The sequence below is a fragment of the Bos taurus genome, chromosome 10 (genome assembly GCF_002263795.3).
Source record: "Bos taurus isolate L1 Dominette 01449 registration number 42190680 breed Hereford chromosome 10, ARS-UCD2.0, whole genome shotgun sequence".
Lineage (NCBI taxonomy): Eukaryota > Metazoa > Chordata > Mammalia > Artiodactyla > Bovidae > Bos > Bos taurus.
The window spans coordinates 13,201,525-13,228,898 of record NC_037337.1 but is presented as its reverse complement, the minus strand read 5'-3'; the positions used below and the strand labels follow the sequence as shown (position 1 = coordinate 13,228,898).

The following is a 27,374-nucleotide window of genomic DNA, read 5'->3' as shown; positions in this document are numbered from 1 at the left end:
CTGAGCAAATCTGAAATGAGTTCACACGAACTGTTGCAAGCCCAACTTGATGGTTCTCCATGTTCCTTAGAACAGCACAGCACTGATAGAGTTAAGTCTACTGGGCTCTCTAGCAAAGAGGAGTCAAGCCTTTTGAATGCTACTAGGTAACACTGAACTAGGATATCAGTCTTGATGGCAGGTTCATGAGCAAAAAGTTCACTTAGTAAAGAACGACTTTAGCACCATCACTCTAACATCTGCAACTGACATCAAAAATAGAGCTAATTTCTTAACATGTGAAGAGCTCTTACATACCAACTACTACTAGATCAAGAAAGCAAAAGAGAAAGGGGCAAAAACCATGAAAGAGTTCATAGAACAGGATACACAAACGGCTTAGGCATACAAACAATGACTGTACGCATAGAAGTAAAAATGCAAATCAAAAGCACTTTTAAGATACCATGCTCATTTATCAAATTGGCCAAGATAAAAAAACACAATCTATTGTGTTGACAAGGCTGTGGGGAAACTAGCACTCTCATACAGTGATGGAGAATGTAACTGGTATAACCTCTATGGAAGGCGCTTTGCTTTTTAAACACAAATGCACATACCCTTTGACACAGAAATTTCACTTCTAGGACTTTATCTTCCAGAGATGCTGTACTTTTAAAAATGTGAAATGAGCTATAGTCCAAGTAATTCAGTACAGTTTTGTTTATAATAGCAAAAGCTTGGAAGCAATCCAAATTTCCATAGATACAGAACTGTTATTAATATGGAATGATCTCCAAGATACATTGTTAAGTTAAAAAAGAAGCAAGGTCTGAAGAGTATATATATGGTTACCATTTGTATGACAAAGAAAGACCACATGTCCAAATATGTGCATCAGTGTGTGAAATAACAGAAAACTTATGTTGGTCTTTGTCCCTATCTCCTGACACAGGGCTCCTGACACCCTTGTAATTTCCTGGGAGATAGGCATGTCTTGTTCTAATGAGGTGGGCTCCTGGAGGAGGCTGGTCACTAGAAAGACCAAGCCATGATTAGAAGCTTTCAATCCTGCCCCTCATTCTCTCGAGGAGAAGGGCTGAAAATGGAGTTACTAATGGATCACGCCAATGTGATGAAGCTTCCATAAAATCCCCAGTGAGCGAGGTTTGGAGAGCCTCTGGGTTGGTGAACACACGGAGGTGCTGGGAGAGTGGCACCCCGGGCCTAGAAGCTCCGTGTTCCTTCCACATACCTTGCCCTACACAACTCTTTCATCTGGATGTTCACCTGTATCCCTTATCATATACTTTTATACAGTGAACATAAGTAAATTGTTTTGCTGAGTTCTGAGAGCTGCTCTAACAATTAATTGAACCTGAGGAGGAGGTCTGGGTATCTCTGATTTATAGCCAGTAGGTCAGAAGTACAGGTAACAATGTGGACTTTCAAGTGGCATCTGAAGTGCAAGGAAGGGGTAGTGGAAAGCTCTAATCCAGCGTCCCCAATCTTCTGGCACCGGGGACCAGTTTCATGGAAGACAGTTTTTCCACAGACCAGGGGTGGACTGCGATGGTTTCAGGATGAGTCAAGAGCAGCAGGGTCCGTGCTATGAGAATCTAATGCCAACACTGGTCCAACAGGAGGCGGCGCTCAGGCGGTAACGCGAGCCATGGGGAGTGGCTGTAAATACAGATGAAGTTTCACTCACTTGCCTGCCCACTGCTCGCCTGATGTGTGACGGTCTGGTTCCTAACTGGTATCAGTCCATGACCTGGGGGCTGGGGACCCCTGCTCTAATCTACAGCGGGTCAGTCAGAAGCACGGTGACAATCTGGGCCTGTGACAGTGTCTGAAATTGGGGAGAGGGGGACAGCTGTGTGAGACTGAGCCCTTACCCTGTGGAACCTGATGCCGTCTCTGCGGAAGACAGCATCAGAACTGATTAAATTGTAGGACACCCAGCTGCGGTTGCAGAGAATAGCTTGGTGTGGAGAAAGACATCTGGTGGCGAGCAGTGTCAGATGTAATGTGCCCTCTGTAAAGACAAAGGAGACTTATGGGAAAGAAAGACATAGCAGGGAAGAGCTGGGTGTTTCCCATACAGGAAGGTGGAAAACTGAGAATGCTTTTTCGTTCCAGTATTGTATCTAAAAAATACTTAAGAAATTGGTAACTGATGCAAAGTGGCAGGTGGGAGCCTTTCACTAAACATCTTTTGGAAGGTGTGAATTTTCAGCTTCAAGGACAGATATAAACTTTAATTACAACAAATAACCACAAAACTCCCTAAGTTCATGATCCTTGTGAAAAACAGCCTCAACCAGGGAACATATATGTACAAAGGGACATACATTTGTTCTTAGACTTTGACTTTAAAAAGTCAACAAGAGGAAGAAGCAGCCTCCCAGCTAGGCAGAAGGAAAGGAGACAAAAAGAAAAGAGGAGTGGAAGGGAAGGGAAGGTGCGAGCAATAAAGCTGCCCCCAAACAGAGGACTGGGGGGGAAAGAAGGGGTGGGAAGGGCGGTGGGAAAGTAGCTTAGAAAAAGGAAGTGGCCACAAGCAAGAGCTACCAGGCATCACAGAAGGACCAGGACGAGTTCTGACAATAGAAATAATGAACCAACTCACCTATCAACACCTCCCAGGAGGGAGCACACGTCAGCGCTGAGGATGGCGGGCAGCATGTCATAGCGACGGTCCGCTAAGTAGTAAGTGGTGGCCCTGTGAACGACACATGTGCAGGTCCATGACCTTCAGCAGCAAGAGGCAGAACTGCTGACGGCACAGGCTGCGGTGAGGAAATGGCTGAGGGCTCAGCGCCAATTCCCCAAGGCTGCTGCTTTTCATAAAGTGCAGCAGGCTGGGCAACAAAGCTATGCCTGTGTTCCCACTTTTCTAAGTGATGCCGCTTTGGGCTCAATATTCTTCCACTGATATAAAAGAGAAAGACAGAGTGGCACAAATCTTAGTTGTGTAGGAAAAATTAAAGTGTAACGATCCAGTATTTATAGAAAATAGGATATTACTACATGAAAAATTTAACCCATTTCACTGTAGCATACAACATGTGAAAAGATTTTGTTAAAAAAGGAAAGGCAGGGGCTTCCCTGGTGTCGAGGGGTTAAGAATCACCTGCCAATGCGTGGGACTCAGGTTCAGTCCTTGATCTGGGAAGATCCCACATGCCATGGGGCAACTAAGCCCTTGCAACCTCCCTCAAGAGAAGCCACTGCAAAGAGAAGCCCGCACACTGCAACTAGGGAGTAGCCCCCACTCATCCCAACTGGAGAATGCAGCCAAAAAACAAAGGAAACGTAATTGATCAAGATACTACTTTTCTCAAGGAAAAGGGGAAGTGAAAGTGAAGTCGCTCAGTCACGCCCGATTCTTTGTGACCCCATGGACAGGAGCCTGCACCAAGCTCCTCCGTCCATGAGATTTTCTAGGCAAGAGTACTGGAGTGGGTTGCCGTTTCTGGAAGGATCTTCAGGACTGTTCCCAATTGTGAAATCTTTGTTTTAAAAATCTGAAACTAGCATGGGCTTCCCAGGTGGTACGAGTGGTAAAGAACCCACCTGCCAGTGCAGGAGATGTAAGAGACTTGGGTTCGATCCCTGGGTAGGGAAGATCCCCTGGAGGAGGAAATGGCAACCCTCTCCAGTATTCTTGCCTGGAGAATCCCATGGACAGAGGAGCCTGGTGGGCTATAGTCCATACGGTTGCAAAAAGTCAGACACGACTGAAGTGACTTAGCACAGTTGCAGAACACATTATAGTCACACCCACACAATCCCAGTGCTGATTTCTAAAAGCATTACCTTGTCCTAGCTTCAATGTCAATATAGGAGTGTGGTGCTACAAAGTGCGTCACATCTGCAATGTGGACTCCAAGCTCCAGGTTGCCATTATCCAAGGCTCGGACTGAAAGGGTGTCATCCACGTCTTCACAGCCGCTGGGGTCGATGCTGAACACCAGGTGGGTTTTCCTCAGGTCTTCACGTTCTCGTTCCTCTTGCGAACTTACCTTCCAGGGATTTTCCGGTGTGTTGACTGGCATCTCACACATCTGTACAGGGAGAGGCCCAAGATTCAGCAATTCATGCACCAGAAGTTTCCATAAAAACTCTCTAACATTCTCCATGTGACCGCATAGAAACCCCATTCATTACTCATTGTGTGCGTGTGCTAACTCATTCAGTCATGTCCGACTCTTTGCGACCCTACGGACTGTAGCCCACCAGGCTCCTCTGCCCATGGGATTCTTCAGGCAAAAATACTGGAGTAGGTTGCCATTTCCTCCTCCAGGGGATCTTCCCGACCCAAGGATTGAACCCGAGTCTCTTACGTCGCCGGCATTGGCAGGCGGATTCTTCCCACTAGTGCCACCTGGGAAGCCCCTCATTACTCACTACCTTCTACCTATTTGTTTCTTTTGAGCAATAATTATTTATTAGGTGCCTAATACGTGTCAGGAGCCGTGTGAGGTTCTGGAAAGTCGGGACTCAATAGGAAAGACACAATCTGCATGCCCTTGAGGATTCTACAGTCTGACAGGAAATGTTCCAGAGCATTTACAGTTCCTTTAGTTGTGAGGGTGCGGGCAAGAATGAATGGGTGGCTTATAAAAAGTACAATATCTACCACATTTTCAAATGATCCATTTGTTTAAATATATTTGAGCTTTTAATTCAAGTCAAGCCCTGAAAAAAATCAACATGTCCCAGATATTAAAAACATATTCCCTTTTTAAAGCAGGATCAATCTTGGGCATTTTTTTTCTGCATTATTACCTATTCAAGCCATCAATTTGCAGTTAAGTAGGCTAAAAAGGAAGAATTCTAGTCCTGTGAAGTCTAATTCATGTTTTATTTTGTTCCAACATTTTCACTAAGCTGTCAAAACAAGCCAACAAATGATTTCAAGATACTAATGTTAAACATAAAATTTTAATAATGTAAGATATTCTAAAGTATTTTTACTATTATAGTTACTATTCTGTCAAAAATTATAATGAAAATAAGAACACCCATATGCTCTTGATGACAATGCAAACTGGCCCAATTTTTCTGGAGGACAACCTGCCTATTCACAGCAAAAGCTATTTAAATTTTTTATGCCCTTTGACTTGGTAATCTCACTTTAAGTATTACATTCCAAAGAAAATGATCAAAAGATTAAAAAAAAGTGATGTTTATGAAACATTTGAAGTAGCACCTTTTATAATACTGAAACATTAAAAATCCCAAATGCTCAACAACTGAGGAAAGCTTAAGTAAACTAGAATACATCAATATAGAGTAATTTGCCATCATTATTAACAGTAAGTAGGCTATGTCAACACATAGAAATAATTTTAAGTGCAAGAAGCAAAAAATAGCCTGTGTGCACTATGAATATAGCTATGCAAGAATAATAAACACAATTTATGAGGATTTTTAACAGATCATAACGTGACAGAAATAGCTGATGCTTTATGTTCACACAATTTTTGTTTTCTGTAAAGGTTACAAAAATGGTTTCATAATGAGCATGATTTTTTTGATACATGGGTCAGAGATGTATACCCAAGAAGCTGCTTCCCACAGCTTTCTGCAGGCCTCTGGTTGAATGATCAAGACAGGGAGCAGAGCCCAGTGGGTCTGTAACAACCAGGTACCCATGTAGTTACGGGGATGGATGCATACTGATGATAAGATGCTGACATACCATTTGTAAGCACAGTTGGAAACATTTAAAAATCTGAGAGCTATGAGGCTGTAAGAAACTGCACTTGAAGTTGACTCCAGTCTCGTTCAAACACAGAGTTAAAGAGGAATGAACTTCTCCCATTAGCTGTGGTTTAGATAGCAGTTTGTTACACAGTACAAAAATTTTTCTTTCTTACTGACAGAACAACAACAACGGCAGACGAACGAAAAAGCAGAGAATGTCTTTTATCAGACCACAGCACTGGGGCGAGTCTGACCTGAGCTTCGGAAAAGGGGACAACTGAGATGCTGTTCTCCACCAGGATGGTTGCAATTTCCCCTTCCAGATCTCCGATTCTTCCTAGAACACGCACGAAATGTCCATTTGGGTACATAGATGTCGACTCCCAGGAATCGATGCGCACGACCACCCTGAAGTCCTGCACAGAGAGGGGGAAACACGAACCCAGTGTCAGGAGTAAGTGGGTCAATTAGCAACACCAAACAAGGGATAAACAGCATTGAGCTCCATAGACAGTGGCCAATTTATTAATACAAATAACCATCTTCTTCTCTTGTTTTCCTTTTATTGGGTTCTTCCTGTTTTACTAAATGGTCAGATGGCAGGTAAATGCTTAACGCAGTGCTTTGAAGGGAGGCATTACCTCTCTGCACCAAGATGAAAACCTGAGAAAGAGAGAACCAACTGTGACACGTTCTAGTTAACATATGCAGCCCAAGGGAAAAACCCAACTATGCACAGTCCAATTTGTGTGTGTGTTTGGAGTTACTTTCTAATTTCTTAAGACATCTTTTGGCGGGGAGAAGGTAATCAGCGTGAACTGAACCTCACTGCCCCATATTCCAGCAAGCCACAGATACGGAAAGCAGCTATTGCACCTGGCCTCTGAGAGCCTGAGTGAGGCTTCAGGATGGAAAGGTACAGGATGAACAGGTTACTGGCTGGGGACAGCCTGCTTCAGCGTCTCATTTACAAACTACAGAACATGGGGCAAATCAGACTGGGTGATGCCTGCACCCTTTGCCACAGTAAAGGTTAATTTCTAACTTTCTTGTTTATGTCTTCTCTCCGGGGCTCTGTTCCTTTATGGATAATCGATTCTGTGAAGTACCACTATATCATCCCCACAGGGCAGAGCAATCGTATTTCTATATCACTTGCTGGAAGAAAGCTTGTTAGCGTTGGCAAAGTGTATCTATTGGAAGTTTCTGTGTTGGACAGCTGGATAATGAATGTTCTCTCCAGCTGTCCTGACAGCTCTTTCTAGGACGGTTTCTCTCTGGCCTTCATTTATTAACCAAGGACTACTTAATAGATGATTCTATATATTTAGAATTTTTAGAAAACAGGATCTCGGAATGCCACATGCCATCAATAATTTACCCCTTCTTATGCAAAGAAGTTAACGTTTCCTGGTACTGCTCAAAAGCTGGCAGAGACAAGAGGCGAAGAGAGGGGGTACCTGGAGGGCTTCTGCTTGTTGAGTGCTGATTCGGATTTTGGGAATTCTGTAATCCCAAGGTGTAACTAGGATTTTCTGAGCATTTTTGCCCTGTGACTGGACCTCTTCTATGGATGGAAATGTCACCACATAGTCCCGCCAGTTCTTCTGAAGGATGCCTACCACTCTGCCTTTGGGAAAACAAAACAAAAGAAACCTTCGCTGGTAAGGTGTCACCTAACTGGACTCTGACCAGCTCAGCAGTGAGGAAGAAAACAGGAAATGCAACATCCAATTTTTTCAAGCACATCCACACAACTTGAGAGATGCAAACATTTGCCTTTCTTTTAAGAAGGATGGATCATTTTTTTTTAAGATAGGTAATTTTTAAAATAAACACTGTTAGTATGCGCCCCCCTCCTTTTTTTTTTTTTTTTTGTGGGGTGACTTTTAGAAGCCATTAGTCCCACTTTCTCTTCGGCCCTTACTTCACCAAACTCAGGTTTAGGTATGTTGGGAAAAGTCAATGATTTTCACCTTTTTTTTTTTTTTGACCACAGGGATCTTAGTTTCCTGATCAGGGATTGAATCCATGCCCCCTGCAGGGGAAGCATGAGGTCTTAACCACTGGGCTGCCAGCGAAGTCCCTGATCTTCACTTTTTTAAACCTATGCCTTCTGTTGGGCGTTTTCACTGTCTTGCATTTTCCTACCAGCCAAAATCATTTGGTTCAACATTATTCACAGAAAAAGTATACAAATCATAAGTCTGATACGTAAAACTTTTAATCATCACAGACTGAAGTCAAGAAAAGGCAAAGTATAACATTTAAAAGTGCTATCTTTGCTTTTCCCAAGTATTTATGGAGGCCCTGTTCTAGGTTCTAGCAGGGAACACAGCTGTATCAGAACAAAGTCCCTGACTGCTTGGGGTCTACACTCCAGTCTGGGTGTCTGTGGGGGCGGGAGACAAATATGTGAGGCAGGGAGGACTGCTAGGAGATGCAGAGTAGCGTAAGGTGACCAGGAGCATGAAGGGTCAGAATAGCAGCTATTTCAAATGAAGTGACTTCTGAGCAGAGACCTGAAGTGAGGAGAGGAGGTGTGAGGTTTGGGGAAAGCTTGTTTCTCAGGTGGTAAAGGACAAGTTGGTAACCGTGGCAGAAGCAGAGACCTGACAGGACCTGAAGATTTTAAAAGGATCACTGTGGCTCCCTTGCCGAGAAGACTCTCTGGGAGCAAGGACAGGCACAGGGAGGCGAGCGAGGCGGCTGTCGGGAAAATCTCTCCCGAAGGTCTTCGTGCACTGACTTAGGAGCCAAGTGGCAGAGGGCAGGGGCGGCTGGACCCAGACCACGCCTTAAAGCTAGAGTGGACAGCACACGCCGATGTGTGAACGAAGGTGCGGATAGCTCCAAGGTCTTGGGTTGACCAACTGTAAGAACAGCCTTGCCATTTACTGAGATGGGGAACAGTTGGAGAGAAACAGGTTGGGGGGCAGAAATCAGGATTTTGTTATTAGGTGTGCTAAGTTTGAGGTGCCTGTTAAGACATCCAGGGGAGGAAGCCAAACAGATGACTGAGTAGACAAAACTGGCTGTGGAAGGGCTCTGGGCTGGAGGGACAGTCAGAGGACTGGAGGCAGCTCCTGGGGAGAGTGTGCGGAGAGGGAGAGATCCAGAGAGGAGGCCGGGTGCATCCGAGAGGACAGTAAGACGGGCAAGAACCAGCAAAGGAATAAGCAGGAATCCACCAGTGGAGGAGAAGAGCCCAGAAGCCGAAGACAAGGCAGTGGTCTGCCAGCCAAATGCTGCTGGCAGGTTATAGGTGCCAAGGACTGTGGGCGGTGAGGTCACCGGTGACTCTGACAAAGGACAAGAGGTAGGAGGGGGTGGGGCCTGGATGTTGCGGTTTTGGGAGAGACCAGGGAGAGAGGAACTGGAGAGGAGAGAGAGAATTCCCTTTTCAATGAGTTTCTCCAGAAACTGAAGCAGGGAAAACGGCGATAGCTGGAGAGGATGTGGGACCTAAGAGGGTTTTTATTTTGTTTTAAGGTGAGACATATTATAGCCTATTTGGGTGCTGATGAGAACTAAATAAACTTGCAGAGACGGGAAACTGATAATGTAGGAAAAGAGACGATATCATATATTAATAATTGCAGTACTTCTGGACTAAGGAGAGGAAAAATAAACAGTCTGCTTGGACGAGCAGGCAGCTTTCGGGCTGGCTCACCTGTGGGCATGGGCTCACTCGGGGACTCGCCCAGGGCCTTGTCATCACCGTCATTCTCACCCAGGGCGGTGGTTCTCCCCTTCCATTCACTTTTAGGGAGCAGTTCGACAACCACCACGTCTCCATGAATTGAGCGGTTTCGAGCCTTCATCCCGTGGATTAGGACGTCACTGACGAGATCTGCTTTGGGAGCAGCACAGAGAAACCCCATAAAGCCAAGGGGGAGACCTCACCAGTGAGGCCTTTCAAACATAATCCGTTCAAGATCTAATCAGCATTATTGTAAATAAAAGCTCCCTCCTTTCAAAGATGGAAGTCAAACTGAAGGCAAACTTTTGCCCCACAGGTTAGGAAGGAAGAAAGGCTGCTGCCAGGCCGTGCTGCAAAATGTGCTTTCATAAAGCCACCCCCAACCATCTTTTTTTTTGGCCCCACCGCTTGACATATGGGATCTTAAGTTTCCCAACCAGGGATCAAATCTGCATTCCCTGCCCTGGAAGTGTAGAGTCTTAACGGCTGCACTGCCAGGGAAGTCCCTCAACTGCCTTCTAAGGTAGCTTCCCTGCATGAGACAGTGTCAGCCCACACTGGGACTCTGTCTCATACCTTCGGGGGCCACGTGTCCAGGGAGCGGTCAGCAGGCTGCTGAACTGCAGATATTGCAGAACTAGAAGCCTGACGAGCAGAAGCCCGGAGAAAGCCATTGCTTCTCACCCTCCTCCAGCCTCACCCTGTCATTGCAGATCTAACAGTACACTCTATTATGATACAATTTAGTCACACTTTTTTTTCATCTATGTTACTTTTTAAAAGACTCCAATGAGGCAATATATTAGCTCAGTGATGCAGCACAGGACTATGTCTTAAAACCTCACAGGTTCAGCCCCACTGCTTACCGCGTGCACCATCCTGGGACAGTTACTTTGCTTCTCTGTCGTTAAATTTCTTCATGTGTAGAAGGCAGTAAACAATAACAATACCTACTTTATTTATTTATTTATTTATTTTACAATACCTACTTTAAGTGCTTAGAATAGTATCTGATACATAATAAGCACCCAATAAAATGGTAGCTATTACCATTTTTTAGAGTTATTACCAAAAAATCAGAAATTATAGACAAAAAGGATAGGGAAGAAAAAAAAAAAAAAGCCCATGATTCCACACAACCAGTGTATGTGAGGATATCTGACACGGCACGTATGAAGTGACAATTTCAACTTTGCTTTCTTCAGTCTGTAATATCAGAATAAAAAAGCAGTATGGAAATTTATGTAAGGTTTATACTGAACCTGAATCTTTACTGCTGGCTCCTTGAAGTCGAACAAAAGCTTCTATTTGTGCTCTGTGTTTGTTGACATTCAGAGTTCCCTAAAATCAAAATCAATATGAAAAGCTTCTTTTCTGTCTGTTTTAACCTCCAAAAGGTATAGCTCAAAAGTTTTATGAAAATATCCCCATTATATTCTTATAAGGTTTATGATCCCTTTCTTTAGGAATAATAATAATAATTCATCACCAATGTTTATTTTCTCTGGAGAATGTACCTTCATTTTGACCTACTCTTAGCTGTACCAAGCGTTGCAAGTGTGACGATTTATCTTACCTAAGTGATGAGCAGTCTTTAAAATATCTTCTTCCCCAAAATATCCTCCGGAATGCTGTAAACTTCATTACCAATCGGAAGCATTAGCCTCTCCAACAGATATAGTGCTTAAACCCCCACATTCAGGGACTTCCCTGATGGTCCAGTGACGAAGACTCCTTGCTCCCAGTGCAGGGGGGCCTGGGTTCAAATCCTGGTCAGGGAGCTAGATCCCACATACAACTGAGAGTTCACATGTCACAACTAACAATCTCACGTGTCACAACAAGGATCAAAGATCCCACAAATAAATAAATAATAAAAAAAACCCTACACTTTAGGGAGGGAGTTTAGTGTGGTAGGTTCAACCTAAATCTATGTAAAAATCTATATGTAAAATCGACGGTAGAATAGTTCTGTATCTTGACTGTGGTGGTAAATACACAATTTACACATGTGATTAAACTGCATGTGTGCACACATGCACACACAGAGTAAAGCACACAGAGCTGTTGAAATCTGAATAATAATTTTGATTTCCTCTCAAGACCCTGATAGTATCTGGGTCCTGGGTCCTGAGATAACACACAGACACACTTGAAAGGGGCAGGAAAATGGGAAAGGCATGAGGAAGTCCAATTTCAACAAGTTTACAATTCTGCCAAACCTCCACACCTTAATGCAAAAATACATTCTCTTTCCCAGTGACATGCGTGCTAAGTCGTGTCTGTTTCTGTGCATGCTATGACCTGTAGCCCACCAGGCTCCTCTGTCCATGGGATCCTCCAGGCAAGAATAGTGGAGTGGGTTGCCATGTCCTTCTCCAGGGATCTTCCCGATCCAGGGATCAAACCAGCATCTCTTACATCTCTTACATTTGCAGGTGGTTCTTTGACCTCTAGTGCCACCTGGGAAGCCCACGGGAGGCATTGAAAGGCTACCTGTGTGATGCTTAGTGTGTAACCTAACTAAGAACACTAGAGAGCGGCTCCAAACCCAAGGCTGATGCCTACGGAGGGGACTCCCACGTCACCTGGAACACTGGCGACTCTGACTTACTGAGACCATCTCGCTGACAGCCTTTGAAATCAGAGGCCTGGGACAGGAGCCAAATAAAGAAGAGCAGGAAACACACTGGTTGGTCCCGTGCCGATTCTCCATCACCACCCTCACCTGGATGTAGCGCCCAGACTTGATGCCGGCTTCTAGCACTTCCAGGGGTACGTGTTCTGGGTACTCCTTCCCATGGCTCTCCTGACTCTCATTCTCTCTTTCTCGTCGAGACTGAAGGATAGACTCACAGAGCTCATGGGCGGCCTTTAAATCAGGCCAAAAATTGTCCAGGTAGTTCTGCATTTAACCAAGAGAAACATGATCAGAAGATAAAGATTCTGTTATAGCAGCATTACGAAAACTCCCGAACAGGAACTGCTGGCATGCGGTTTTGAAGAGGGGTTAAATGGGCAGTACCCTCCCAAACCTCATGCTACCAGTTCATTTTATACCATCTCATTAATCCTGGCAGCCTTGCCCAAGGAACCGCAGGGAGGCTGTTCCTACCATGGAATGCTTCTACCCCCGATCACTCTGCATTTTCAGATCTCCCTCACTCTCCACAAACAAGCAAGTATGTGCACACGTCCGGGCTGCCTGTCTTTACAGGGATCTCATTGCTGCAGGTAACAGCCCCCAGTGAATGGAGAGGAAAAGCTCCTACATGTGCACTGTTTAAAAAATCTTGAAATATTTGAGATTAATAAGAAATCTAAATAACCTGGCAAAAAATGGTGAGGAGTAGAGTATAATAAGGCAGAGTCTCCCCTCCTTCAACCTATAGGCAATCTCAGATGAGCAGAGAGGAGGGAAGGAAAGAGGTTTCTGTTCTTTGGTGTTAGGCTTTCCAGCCTCATAAGCTCCCTGAGGACCACATCTTCTTTTGTGACTATACAGATATAGTCACAATTTTCATGTGGAGACACTTGTGGGGATGCTCTATCAATGTGACGACCTGGTATGAAACATAATTCCCAAACAAGTGTCAGGGTCGCTTCCAAGTAGAATATTACTGAATATTATTGTACTTCTTGGTGTAACTTGCAGAGAGGCCCTAGAAAAGACACCAAGGTCACCACCCAGAGGAGACTGGTGTGGTGAGGTTGCCTGCGCTTCATCTACTTCCCGTGTCCAGGCTACATGCCTTCACTTCTTCAAGAGGAATTTATTGTCCTCACTCCTTCCAATCTACCTTCAAGTCTCCACAGAAAATTCTGGGCTTCCTGCTCATCTGAACTTCATAGTATCTCTTTTTCTCTGCTATCATACACTGCTGTAAAGCCCTCGGTCACACAGTTTGCTTAGGAAATGCTATACAAAATCAAACTGTACTATGCTACTGGGCTACAGAGAAAAGTAATTTTCACAAAAAGTAGAAAAACGTAATTTTAGTCAACTGTCCTCTGCAGGAACAAGACATGATGTATTGCAACAGAAAAAATAAGTGACACTGCCATTAATATCCAGCGCCCCTGGATTTTTCTGGCATGTTGGAACACTTTTTCTTTATAGCAGGGCCAAGAAAATTCTATTGGCAAATCTTTAGCAATACATGCACATGGGAACCTTTATAGGATCTACAATTCAAAATCCAACTAGATGTTCTGTAAACTGACACAGGTAATGGAGGGCCTCATTCTAGTTTCTGAATCAAAAAACAATATTCACCATTGAAACCTGATCGACCAACTGGGCAGGCAGAAGTGACCAGTAATCTCTTGAGAGATTAACAGGCATCCTATTCTCCAAAAAGGTACCTAAGAAATAGGAGAACTGTGTTGGTCAGAAAGCTCAAAAAACAGTCACTGATAATGCTGCTGTTACATGGACACCAAGCTGGTCCAACAGCCTTCACAGAAGTAATATCACAGGTCACCCCTTCCTTTACTCTTACTGACCCGCGCCCAAGGTCACAAGTGAAGAAGTGTGAATAGTAGAAAAAGAAGATTGGCCTTTAAAACGATGTTTTGTGTATATTCAGCAAAACGGTTTTGGAGTCAACAGAGCTTAGTGATTAAGAGCTTTGGAGTCTGACTGCCTGGGTTCTCACCCCAGTTCTATCCCTCTCTCTCTGTGACCTTGGGCAAGCTGCTTTAGCCTTTCTGTTTCCTCACCAATAAAATGGGGATACTAACACCTGTCTCAAAGGGTTGTTGTTAGAACTAAATGAAATAATACACTCAGAACAGTGCCTGCCATAGATAAATGCTGGCTATTAGTTTTAGGTAGAACCATGTAAAACTGCCTTTTTGTAAGTCAAAGACAACAGAATGTTGGCAGTTTTATAAGATTCAACCTATCGTCATTACTACTAGTATTATTGTTATGACTCTAAACATGTGTTCACTGTCAATAGGGATTTACTGGTCTGCAGTCTTAGAAACTGTAGGCCTTACAGTCACAGGGAGTTTGCCCAAATTTGCCAAAGATAAGATTAATTAGGTGGAGAGTGATAAAGACGCGGAACTTCTTTAAAGTCTTCATTCTTTATTTTCCCTTTTCTGTACTGCCAAAGGGATCCAGAGCCTTAGGGGTACCACTGTGGAAGTGAACACACACACACACACACACCCCAGCTGGAAATACCTTGAAGGAAATCACAAACACTCCTCCCGTTTCACTTCCATACTGCTGAATTGCCTCTTCATCTTCTGTCACCATAACGATGGGCATCCTATCCTGGCAGTGGTGGTAGTACCAAGCGGCGGCATTGTAGATGCTCCTAGGAAGCAAGGGGCACGTGAGCCCTCCCAAGGCAGACACACTCAAGCTCCTGATCAGAACGTCATACGTGGCTTTCAGTCTGCTCCCCTTTGGTTTATACAGACAACCATTCATTCATTCACCACATACTTCCTGAGCACCCATTATAAACATATCCTGGATTGGGTACTCTGGGGGAGAAAAAGAAGAATCAGAAAGTGCTTGAGATCTCTTGTTCTCTAAGAAATCCAAGTACCACAGCAACCTCATCCATTTCTTGATATGGCCTAGAAGCCATGAGGCTCTGCCACCACTAACACCTTTTAATTGGACAGATGAACCATACAGCACCACAAACAAGCCTTTGGCTAAGAGAAAAAGTAGGCTGGATGCAAGAAGCTGAAGATCATAACCCAGTAAAGACAGAATCCAACATGGTACCACGTGAAACGTCTGAAAATCCTCGTGAGGAGAATCTGAATTGAAAATGGAGTCTAGGTCTGGAGATGTATTCAAGAAAGGATCATGTTTCTGATGAAGTGGATGGACTTGAAAAGTCAGTTTCTGTAGGCATCTGTCTCCCTTTCTGCAAATGAAGATGCTATGCAAGGTTCCTTTAGTTCTAGAATTAAAAAATATTCACTAAGTACTGACTGCGTGCAAGGTTGTGTAGTTAGTAAGCGTGAGTCCTCACACGTGACCCAATCTAGGAAGAGATTTGCTTTTCCCTTTCTGCTGTGGAGCCCTGTGGGAACTCAGTCCATTAAAGACTCAGTATATATCAGTGCTTATTTTGCTTTAGAGAATTTAAATATTTAATGGCTACACAGACAAAGAATTATAAGGAAAAATTATGTAAATATTTTGTATGGCAAAGCTATTTTAAAACTACAGTCTCTTTTGCCTTCTACAGAAGAGTGTGGCAGAAGCTATGTGTGCCCAGCACCTGCGCCCTAAGGCTGCCTCTGGCTTCAGCTGAGGTGGGGGTGATGGTTCCGTCCCTTCTCAAGGGCCCGCTGACTGGAGTTAACACCCTCAGGGGATGACCCTCAGCTAGAGTGGTACCTAAGTGCCTTCGCCTCCGCCCTTGGAGGTGACTTCGCCTCCGCCCTTGGAGGTGACTTCTGGGGCATGCTCTGCATGCTTTTTTAAAGGTTCCCAGCAGACGGAGCCTCAGTTTCCCTCAGCAGCAACACATCCTTTACTGCTTTCCCTCCTTCTCTGCATCACTCTCCCCAGTTCCTCACTCCTGCTTCTGGGAATTGCTTCTCACACAAACAACTCATCTCCCAAATCCTTGCTTCAGGGCTCTGCATTTAGGTGGACTCAACTATGACCCCCCACTTCCTAAAACAGCTTGACTAGAATTAAACTATGAGTTTCAGTTTAGTAAGGCTGATGGGGATATTAAAGCAACTTAAACCAGAGAAAGTGAGATGATCTTAGCTTAAAAGTAGGACCTCTCCCTGCCACACACACACACGCACACACACACACTTGCATTAAAGCTGTGACTTCCGGATCCTATTAGCCTTTAGGGGCCTGGGGCAAACTTACTCTAGGCACCTGTATCTCCTTAATTACAATTTCTAAAATTGTATTCAAATGACATCTCTAGAATATAGACACATTAAGCATTTCAGTATTAATCACAGTTCCAGAATAACTGTTGGTTTGTTCTGGCGTTATATTTAGATCAACTCCCAAATAACCAATGATAGGGAAATGAAAGAAGCTGATAGGGTGGACACCTAGCTGTTATTCAGGGCCATACCTGCTCTGCCACTTCTCCATGGACTCCCCTCTCTCCCGAGGGAGATAGCAGGACTGCTGGAATTCATTAGCGAAGAGGACACAGTCATGACGCGCATCCTTTAGGAGATTTCGCAATTTATTATACTGTCTGTGACACAGAGAAGAAGAATAAATCTCACGTAGCATGTACTCATCTCCTGCCAGCTCTTGCTAAGGTTCAGAAAAGATGAGGTATTTTAGAGTGAAAGACTGATTATTTAAAACCCAAGACACGCTCATTTATAGGCCTTAGTGTGTGCAGTGCGCTTGCGCTGGTTTCTCCAACCTGCCGGAATGGGCGTGGGCAGAGCCTCAGTAGTTAGTTCACGGATCAGTTACATTCCTCTACATCCCTTTCCCTTTCTGAGACCTCTGGCTGTTTATTATGTAATTATACGACCTTGCCTCATGTAGCCCCTTAGTCAAAGGCTCACAGAGGCAAGTAGAGTTTAGAGCTGTATTTTTATACTTCACTTTATTCCATAAGTGGCATTGGGTTTTAATACATTTTATTTTTTGCTGGCAGACCTGGAAAAGGCATATAAGGTAAGTTTGGGGATTTATCTGTGAATTTTATTGATGCAGCCACACCATTTACATGAATGAAGGCTAGCTTCATCTGTCAGACAACTAACTGAAAGTTTTAAGGTTTTTCCCCATCAGGAGATCTTCCTGTTAATCTCAAATAAATGTAAAGCAAATAAAATGTAAAGTCTCATTTAAGTCAGTTTCTAAGAAGGTGCTTTTCAATTGTCTTGGTAATATGAAATATATAATATTCACAATTATTTTAAAGGAAATCAATTATTTATTTTAAAATGGATTAATATTAAATCAGATGTTAAATTAACATATAAATTATCCAAGGTAGATGACTGGCATGTAATATAATAAAATTTGTGTGCTTGCATTCCTAGCACCAGCCTGCCACCATGGATGTTTAAAAATGAGTCTTTTCAATAAAGCAAAGGCAGAACTTTAACTTTTTTCCTCTAAATAAATGCTATCAAATCTGTATCATCTCAACACTTCATTGGAAAGCAAGAAACACATTTTACTTTCTTAGTAATTCTAATTTTGAGCCACTTTAAAAGGAATCAACAGCAAAAAGGATCATTAGGTAACTACAACTTATAAAACTGTCCTAATGAACAAAAGGATTCAGCTTCATTTATGTGAATGGTAGCTTTCCTTCATAGAATTCCACTTGTGTAAACAAAAGCTGCCCCTTTCCCCTGGAAATGCCTAGAACATATTAAATTTATAATTTTCCCACTTTCACAAAGATACACTTAAAATCATTTTTCACAGCCTCTGAGAATATGCACAGAGGAGTCTCCATCACTGTGCTAGCAAGACCCAGACCCTCCTTACCAGGTGGTTAGGCAAGGACTTTCACTTTCTGCTTCACACATTTCTGTCATGCATGAATTTTTTAAATGAGTACTTTTCTTGTTAAGCAATAAAAAATTCTAGAAGAGGTTTTATAAACATCTGAAATTTATTAATTCAGAGAAAATACTGAAAACTATTGCCTGTTTTTCCTGATCTCTTCCAGTTTTTTGCTCCCTTTGGCCACATCCCTAATAAAGCACCTGAGTTCAGTACAGGTACTGGCTGCACTGTACCAGACTAAACAGCTTGCAGTTGGCAAACTCCTTCTCTGTGCTCTGCTGAGGGCCCTCAGGGAACCATCTAGATGTCCCTGATGCAGCCCTTCACCTGCAAAATGGTCCTGCTCATGGTGAACGCAACATAACCATCCATTCCTCAAAAAAAAAAAAAGAAAAAAAAAGTCAAAACTAGAACTACCACATGTCCCAGCAATTCACTTCTGGGTACAGACCTCGAAGAACTGAAAGCAGCGTCTCAAAGAGATATTTGCACACCCCTGTTCATAACAACATTATTCATATTAGCTAAAAGGTAGAACCAGCCCAAGTGTCTACAGAGGAATGGGTGGACGAACAAAACGTGGTATATACATACCACGGACTGTTACTCAGCCTTAGAAGGGAAGCTCTGACATATTCTTCAGCACAGATGACCCTTGAAGACATTATGCTGAGTGAAACAAGCCGGTCACAAAAGGACAAGTATTGGATGATTACACTTATATGTATTTCCCTGAGGAGCCAAATACACAGAGACAGAAAGTGGGACGGTGGTTGTGTGTTGTGTTGGGGGGTGTGGGTCTTGGGGGAGGGAGACGGGGAATTAACATTTAGTGGGTTTCAGTTTGGGGAGATGAAAAAGTTCTGAAGGCAGGTTGTTACAACAGTGTCAATGTATTCAATGCTACCAAACAGTATACTTAGATAGGGGTACATTTTATGTTATATATATTTTACTGTGATTAAAAAAAATAGCTACACTAATTGTCAAAACAAAATAAAACCACAAAAAAAGATAGAACAACCCATTTCAGTGGGATCAGATCAGATCAGATCAGTCGCTCAGTCGTGTCCGACTCTTTGCGACCCCATGAATCGCAGCACGCCAGGCCTCCCTGTCCATCACCAACTCCCAGAGTTCACTCAGACTCACGTCCATCGAGTCAGTGATGCCATCCAGCCATCTCATCCTCTGTCGTCCCCTTCTCCTCCTGCCCCCAATCCTTCCCAGCATCAGAGTCTTTTCCAATGAGTCAACTCTTCGCATGAGGTGGCCAAAGTACTGGAGTTTCAGCTTTAGCATCATTCAGGCAATGTGCAGGGTGTGATGGGAACCCAGGAGGGAAGAGGAAGGCATCCAGGAGGGAGGGGACAGACCTGAAGGATGGGTGAGCAGTAAGTAGACAAAGGGCCCCAGGGAGGAAAGAGAGGGGACAGAAGGCTCGAGGGAGCAGACAGCACGCTTTCTCCTTATATCTCTAGCACTTAACCCACAGCAGGTGCTCAAAAAATGTCTGCAAATGAGTCAATGAACTCACAACCCGTTGCAACAGTGAACCAAATACAAGACACAAATGCCCTGGGACAAACTCTGACATTTCAGAACCCAGTTGCTCTTTCGCTAGGCTTCGCACACATCACTGCATTGGTCAGCACACCCGTACCCTAAACGTGGGGCTTCTCGAATCCAGTCCTCTCCAAACACCTGATGTTCCACAAGCCAGACCCAGGGGGGTTTACCACCAAATAAGCGTAATGACAATCCTTGCCAATGTTTAGCAAAACCTATCACTTAGAAAAAAGAATTTTCTCAATTTGAAGTTCTACTCCCAAATATTTCCCGTAGACTTTTCGAGTGTGCGTCCATTTGTCAGCTACCTATCAGCCAGATAAAACAAATGAACAAATGGCACGAGAATATTAATGGAGAAAGCAGGAGACAAACAGCGAATCACTCTGAGTGTGACAGTCCAGTGCTCTTGTAGGCATGTGGGTTTATGCTTATAATTTCATAGCATATCCATCGAATACAGTCGTATTTTTTGCTAGTCAGGGCTGGTGGCGCACATGATGGAATGAGATATATGAGCATCCTGCAGGGAGCCAGCAGAGATCATCATAGTGCCTTAAACAAATCTGGCCTGAATGACAGGACAAGAGTTTCAAATAGTCAAGTACAAAAAAATTAAAAAACTTCCAGTCTTACAGAAAAACCCTAGTTTCCTAGTCTGGCTCAAGTGTTTTCTAAAAATCTCCATTATCTACAGACAGTTTCTCAGGGGACAGCAAAACTTACCTTTTCTAGATTGATTTTTTTTTCTATTTTTATTCAATAGTGATCTTATCTGCAGATGCAACATGCCTTCCCCTGCTGACTCCTCTCTCTGGGGATTAGAAGTGGGTGTCATACAATCAATGGGAGATGTACAAGGAAGTGGGCTCCGTACTCAAGGCTGCATTTCTTCAGTTTTTGCAGAACTGGGGTGAGGTCTCCTAGACTTGCTTTCAGAGGTCCCTAAGCTTTCTACAAGAATTTCAAAAATTTCTATTTCCATTTATATTAGGTTGTATTCTTTCTTTTTTATTTTATTTTTTTACTGTGGTAAAAGTCATATAATATAAAACATAGTATCTTAACCAGACTTAACTTATAGTTTAGTGACACAAAGTACATTCAACCTGTGCAACTCTCATCCATCATCCATCTCCCAAATTATTCACCTTCCTAAACTGAAACTCTGTCCCCATTATACACTAACTGCCCATTCTCCTCTCCCCGCCCCTGGTATCTATCAATGTACTTTCTGATTGTGAATTTGACTATACTAGGTACCTCGTATAAGTGGAATCAAGCAGTATTTGCCTGCATTAGGTGATATTCTTAAAACATTTTAAATGGAGCATAATTTGGACCAGGCTTCTAGCTGCAATGCCATTTGGTGTCAGGGCCTGCCCTGTTGGAAGCCTCAAAGACACCTCAAACTCAAGACCTCTACCTTCCCACACCTGACCTCCTCTAGTGTTCCCCCTCTGTATCGGGTTACATAAGCCAGAAACCTTAGTGTCATTCTTGACACTACCTTCTCCCTTATCTCACTTACATAAATCCATTACTAAACCCTATAGATCTTTTTTAAAAACAGTTGCTTTATTGAGATATGATGCATAAAATTCACCCTTTTAAGATGTACAATTCAATGGTTTTTAGTATAGTCCCAGAGTTATGTAACCATTACCATTATCTAATTCCATTTTTATCAGCCCCCAAAGAAACTTATACCCATCAAGCAGTCACTTCCCATTCCCTTTGACTCAGCCCCTGGCAACTACTAACCTACTTTTCATCTCTTGGATTTACCTATTCTAAGCATTTTATAGGCATTTTATTCTAGGCATTTTATATAAATGGAATCATACAATATAGGATTTCCATGTGTGTGGCTTGATTCTTTCACTTTGCATAATATTTTCAAGTCCGTGTTGTAGCATTTATCACTAATTCATTCCTTGTTATGGCTGAATAATATTTCATTGTATGGTTAAAACACCTTTCGTGGAATCATTATCACTAGCTGGACATTTGGGCTGTTCCCATAGTTTGGCTATTATGAATACAGCTCTTATGAACATCTGTCTCCAAGTTTTTGTGTGGACATGTTTTCAATCTGTTATATATTTACAAAGTTCTATGGATCTTAACTACTAAACAGCTCTTAGAAAAGTCTATTTCTCTCCCTGTCTCTAAGTTAGCCACATCTCTCATGTGAACTAAAGCAAGTGCCTCCTCTTCTTTTCGCCAAGCCTCTTTTCCACTGGCCCAGTAATCTTTTCAAAATTGGAATCCGATCATGTTATCCCCCTTGCTCAAAACCCTTCGCCACATCCCTGAGGCCCATGGGCCCTATCTTAGTCCAGCCCAGGGCCTCTCCTCCCTCCTTCTCCACGTACTCCGTCCCCCAACCTTGCACGGCACAGTTTCCTTGCCCGGAAAGCTTTTCTCCTTTCTTTGCCTGGGACTCACACACCCCTCAGAGCTCAACACAGGCCTCTCACTCAGGAAAGCTTTTCCTCCGGCGCCTAGTCTGGGCTCTCCTGAGCCAAGTCCCATGCCTCAGCATGCCTGTCACAGCCGCATTCCCCCATCTGTTTCTGAGCATCCATTACTGCCTGTCTCCCCATCAAGAGCACGTCTGCTTTTGTTCTCCACCGTATCCTCAGTGCTAGCACAGCTCTGACACATAGAATCTCTCAAATGAACACCTTAACACATGAATAAATGTCAGCCTTACAGGGCTATCACATGAGCCCTCATTAAATAAACATTTGAGGATTGTTAGATGGCAGAGCGTGTGATTATTCCAATCAAAAACTTGACATTCCTCATACTGTTTTGTACAACATACTTATGAGAACAGGCATTTTCTGCATTGATATTATTGAAATCAAACTACAAAATCATATTAAATATAGAATCTATGTCTATAGACACAGAGGCAGTGTGTGATTGCTTAGTCGCTCAGTCATGTCTGACTCCTTGAAATCCCATGAACTGTAGCCTGCCAGGCTCCTCAGTCCATGGAATTTTCCAGGCAAGAATATTGGAGTGGGTTGCCATTGCCTATTCCAATAGAGGCCGTGTCTTTCCATTATTAAACCCAATTCGGGTGATTTCATTTCAGTAAAACAGTGTCATTGGTCCCCTTAAATTAATGTTCATTTGCAGTTTTCTGATTTTGTAGCTTTGTTTAATTTGAAGGTCTGATTTGGGTTTAGGGTTGCATTAAGTAGTTAGGTATGAGGATTTATACCTAAATTTATGTTGAAACATATTTAAGTAACTTAATTTAAATTAACACTGAGTATCCACGAGACTTTCTTTTCTTTTAGAAACAAAGTTGACTACATTACTCATGTTGAGTAACATTGATATAGGATGGGGAGTTTGATCCCCATCAAACTGTAACACTTTCCAACTGTAACACTTTGATCTCAGTCTTACATTATGTACTAAGAGACTGAGACTCATTTTATACAGATGGCATTTAGGAAGGAGTCAAAAAGAGAAAGCAAGGCATCCTTTTTCCAGACACTAGAGCAGACCAGGTATTTTCACTTGACAAAACTTTCCTAAGCAATAATGTTCCTAAAAGCATGCCAAATACAATGAATTGTTTACCAGCATCTCAAAAATCTCTAAGGAAGAACTGAAAAACAAAACTTTCCCCAACATTAAATGAAGCAAAGCACCAGAGAGCCTCTGCTAGGCCGCAAGCATGCCAAGTCACTTCAGTCGTGTCCCACTCTGTGTGACCCTATCAACTGTAGCCTGCCAGGCTCCTGGGTCCATGGGATTCTCCAGGCAAGAGTACTGCAGTGGGTTGCCATGCCCTCCTCCTGGGGATCTTCCCAACCCAGGGATCAAACCTGCATCTCTTATGTCTCTTGCATTGGCAGGCGGGTTCTTTACCACTTCTGCTAGGCCACCTTTGGTTAAATACAAATACTCAAGTGATTTACACGTAACACTTACAAAGGCCAAATTAATCAAGCATATCTCCTGAATCTTACACATTCAATGGCTGTCATCAACTATAAAGCTAGCTTTTAATATATGACACTTTCCAGGGCTTAGGTCAGAGAAGGCAATGGCAACCCACTCCAGTACTCTTGCCTGGAAAATCCATGGACGGAGGAGCCTGGTAGGCTGCAGTCCATGGGGTCGTGAAGAGTCGGACACGACTGAAGCGACTTAGCAGCAGCAGCAGCAGGGCTTAGGTAACTTCCTTTAGCTGTTTCAACCTGAATACACCTCCTGGTCGCCTAACAGGTAAATAAAACACCAAGTCCCAAACCTGCTGATTCCTTTTGCTGCTTTTCATTCCTCGTCATCAGTCAGGTTCATTTCCCCGAATTGAGACCAGTCTCAAAACTATTTCCTTCAGAAGGCATTTTCAACTCCCACACCCCATGTTCACTTCTGCACTTTGCACAGTCCACATTAAATCATCCTACATGTGTCCATGTAAGGTATGCCACAATTACCTTCTTGCTTCTTGCATCTAACTCCAACAAGACAAGTTTGTTGAGAGAGGGACCAAGACTTCTTTTTGTACTTCAGAAGGCCTGGAACTAGGAGCTCAAAAATGGCAAAACCAGGGTGTTACCCTGTGAGTCTGTTCCATGACTCTTTAGCTTTTGTTTTCACATTTAGTACATTCAGAGACACAGTGAAGTAATGGAAAACCAGTAATTTTTCAAGTTAACTACTTTTGAAATGTTCAGGAAAAAAGACTATTTAAATTCCAATTCTTTGCTTTCAAATGTCCCAGGAATTGGTTTTTAAAACAATCCTTAATATTAAAAATATTTTAGAAAACAGAAGTTGAAAGGGCTCAGCAGTGTGTTAGCAACTCACACTATAACAGCAAATTGATTTTAGTAGCAGAAATTGAAATACGACACCTACAGCAGCATTTAAACCTGGATGCGTATAAACATTTATATCTTTGTGTCTGAACAAAATCAACTTCAAGCTCATATAAAAATATTCTATCTGAAAAACCTGCACACAATCTAGTAAATGCATATTTTTTGAATTGAGCATATAATAAGGACAACTTATCATTTTCATATACAAATAAACACACTTCATCTTTTACTACCAATGTCTGAAGAAACCACAACATTTAAAAAAGAATAAACATAATTTCTGCTTAACTTGGGGTGTTAAGAGGTTCGGTGTATAATTCTAATATGCTGTTTCCACACAGCCATCAAGTTCAAATCATAAATCTTTTCCCAACATAAAAGAAGCAAAACCATTTATAGTGTATTTGTTTAAAAGGTGAAAAACTGTTCTTCCTTTACGCACAAGGCAAGCATTTTAGACTGAGTTCAACCAGAAATTCTTTGTTTAGCAAATACAATTACTATGGTTCGTGGTTATACCAGTAGTCTAAAAATAAAACAAGTTAATTCTGGTTTCACTGAATAAATCACAAGTGATTAAATGAATTTATAAAGAAATTTGCCTCCCCAATAAAGGAGCCTCAAATTTTAAAACACTTCCTTTTTCCCAGGGGGAAAATAATGTACGTTTCTGAAACAATATATCTATAAATAAAAAGATTAAATAATATGCAGTTTTCACCCAGAAGTAAGCAATAGGTCTGCTACTATAAAACTGCAAACCAAAAGCCAAGAATCTTAAGTACCCACATCCTGGGGACACTGCAGTTTATTGATTTACAGTCAGATCTCTGGGCCAGGTGTTGAAGAAGAAATATAAAAGAATGTTACTGCATTCCTCACTGGCAAAGAAAATGCCAAATTAGTTCAAAAAGTCCTTTCTGATGAAAATAATGAATTCCTCCCCTCTCTCTCCAACAAGGGACCTTTTGTAAAGGGGAGAAAAAAACCCTGCACCATAAATAAATAAATAATGCAAAACAGATACCTTCGGCCTCTTTGATGCTGCACAGCTTGACAAGCCGTTTGCATGAAAACAATTCCCTTCAACTCAGGAAACTCAAGGATCTCAAGGTAATCTTGAACGACTTTCCAATCTGGAACCATGTAATGAGTCACGTCACTAGACAAGAGTTTCCCATCTGAAGCATAATTCAAAACGGAAGAGATCAGACAGCGTTTGCAAACCTGGCTTATTATGATTTCAATGTCAGGGTGTCCCCATGTGCGGAACAACTTCTAATCTTAACAACACTGTGAAGTTTTTAAAAGACAAATCCACTTTGGTAGAGTTAAATTCAGCACCTTCATTTTTCTGAAGTTATGATAAATAAAAGCTCAGTGTGGTCTATGGTGTTGCCAGTCGGACAGAAGATGACAGATTAAAATACAAAAAACAAAACAAGCAAATCCTAAGCACAATTTAACTTTTTTTGTGTTAACTCATTGACCTGCACTCACTTTCCAGTGGGGCACCACAAACATGTTAACCACTTGTTTATGCCCAGGCATTTCAAGTCGGTTCTGTTTCAAGCTTGCGAACGTGCTCAGAAGTCTCCTTGGGCCAGGAAGGCTGAATTGACTAGAAAAGATGCTCAGTGCAAGCAAGGGCAGAGGTGGGACTTCCACCCAGCCTGTGTCTCGGAGCTGGTTAGCCGAGCTGTAACTGAAATGTTCGCCTTAATAATAAGCTGAGGATCCCAGATATTCGCTGAAAAGGACTACCATGCTCCTCTCCCACCACGGGGAAGAACCTGCAACCTCCATCGTTAAATCGGCCACCCCAGCAGCCTAGAAATCAAGCGGAGGAAGGTGTAGTGGGCAGCCGACCCAAATCCAGTTTCCCCATGACCTTCCTAGACAACGACGCCCCAGATGATTCACAAATCCTACAGTCAAGTGCGCTCTCCACTGGGTAAATGTCTGAGGCCTCGGTGCTGGTAGGTCAGAAAAGTGGTGGGGAGCAGAGCAAAGTACAACGAGAAGCAGCAGCAACGTTTGCTCCAGCGCCCCGACTCGCACTGCGGGGCCCACGGCTCGGGACCTCCTCGTTTCGCCACCGCGAGCCTGGGGGCCGGACGCCCCAGCGCCCACAGGCCCCTCGGAGAGCCCCCAAACCAGGCCTCTGCGCGGCGGGGGCGCCTGCCCCTCGGCCCTTCCTCTTCCCCGGGCAGAGCAATCGGGAGTCGGGGTTGAAAGACCGCGGAGCCATGGACCGGCCCAGCTCTCGGAGGTCTGGAAGCCGCCTGCCCCTTGCGTGCGAGCGGCAGCCGGGTCGGAGGTGATGCCTGGAGGCGGGTGGAGGCCCGGGGGCCTCGGACTCTGCGCCACTGCGGCCTCGCTCTCCGCCTCTGGGCCGCACCCTTCCACCTTAAGGCCGACGCTCTACCCCGACCCCGACCCCGCCGCCCCAGCTCCAGCTCCTGCCCGGCCTCGGCTCCCCGCGCTCCAGCCCCGGCCACCCAGCTCCCGCCGGACCTCGGCTCCCGGTGCCCCCAGCCCTCTGCACCCCGGGCCCTGACCGTTGTGGCAGGTGGCGGGCTGCGGGCAGAGCGGGCTGTTGCAGGGCACACTGGGCCGCAGGTAATGCTCCCGCACAATCCGCAGCGTCCGGCCGTGGAAGGTCCTCAGAAGCAGCACCTTCTCCCGCTTCTGCAGCATGCTGGTCGCGCCCGGACAGAGTTCCGGGCCCGGGGAGGCGCCAGCTCCGCGAGCGGCCGGGAAGCGGCAGCCGCAGCGCCGCGCGGGCGGAGGCGAGGCCGAGGCTTCGGGCCCGCCCCCTCGGCCTGGTCTCCGCGGAGCTCCAGGCGGGCAGGCCCTCCTAGGCGGCCTGAGCGCTCCGGGCTCCGCAAGGAAAACCGCCCTAACGGCCCGAACCCCGGTGTTGAGAGCAGCAAGAGGCCCGCGGTGTGGGTGTTCTAGCCGGACTCACAGTCTCCCCCCAACCCTGCCTCAGTTTCTCCCCTCCTTAACGGTTGCCTGGGGGTGGAATTGCCTGGGAGGGGTGGAA

At 44.0% G+C, this 27,374-nt stretch overlaps 1 protein-coding gene across 3 annotated transcripts in view; it reads right to left on the bottom strand.

Moving 5' to 3' along the window:
• DIS3L (DIS3 like exosome 3'-5' exoribonuclease) overlaps positions 1 to 27,093 on the bottom strand; it is a 32,313-nt gene extending 5,220 nt beyond the window's left edge. The window contains 11 exon segments of one of the 3 annotated variants that reach the window (NM_001078156.2): positions 2,612 to 2,704; positions 3,802 to 4,049; positions 5,949 to 6,110; positions 7,155 to 7,324; positions 9,368 to 9,547; positions 10,660 to 10,738; positions 12,126 to 12,302; positions 14,592 to 14,727; positions 16,483 to 16,611; positions 25,353 to 25,506; positions 26,887 to 27,093. In NM_001078156.2, the coding sequence (NP_001071624.1) occupies positions 2,612 to 2,704; positions 3,802 to 4,049; positions 5,949 to 6,110; positions 7,155 to 7,324; positions 9,368 to 9,547; positions 10,660 to 10,738; positions 12,126 to 12,302; positions 14,592 to 14,727; positions 16,483 to 16,611; positions 25,353 to 25,396 (1,418 nt within the window). In that variant the 5' untranslated portion in view covers positions 25,397 to 25,506; positions 26,887 to 27,093. 3 annotated transcript variants of the gene reach the window in all.
• Between the last annotated feature and the right edge of the window lie 281 nt (positions 27,094 to 27,374).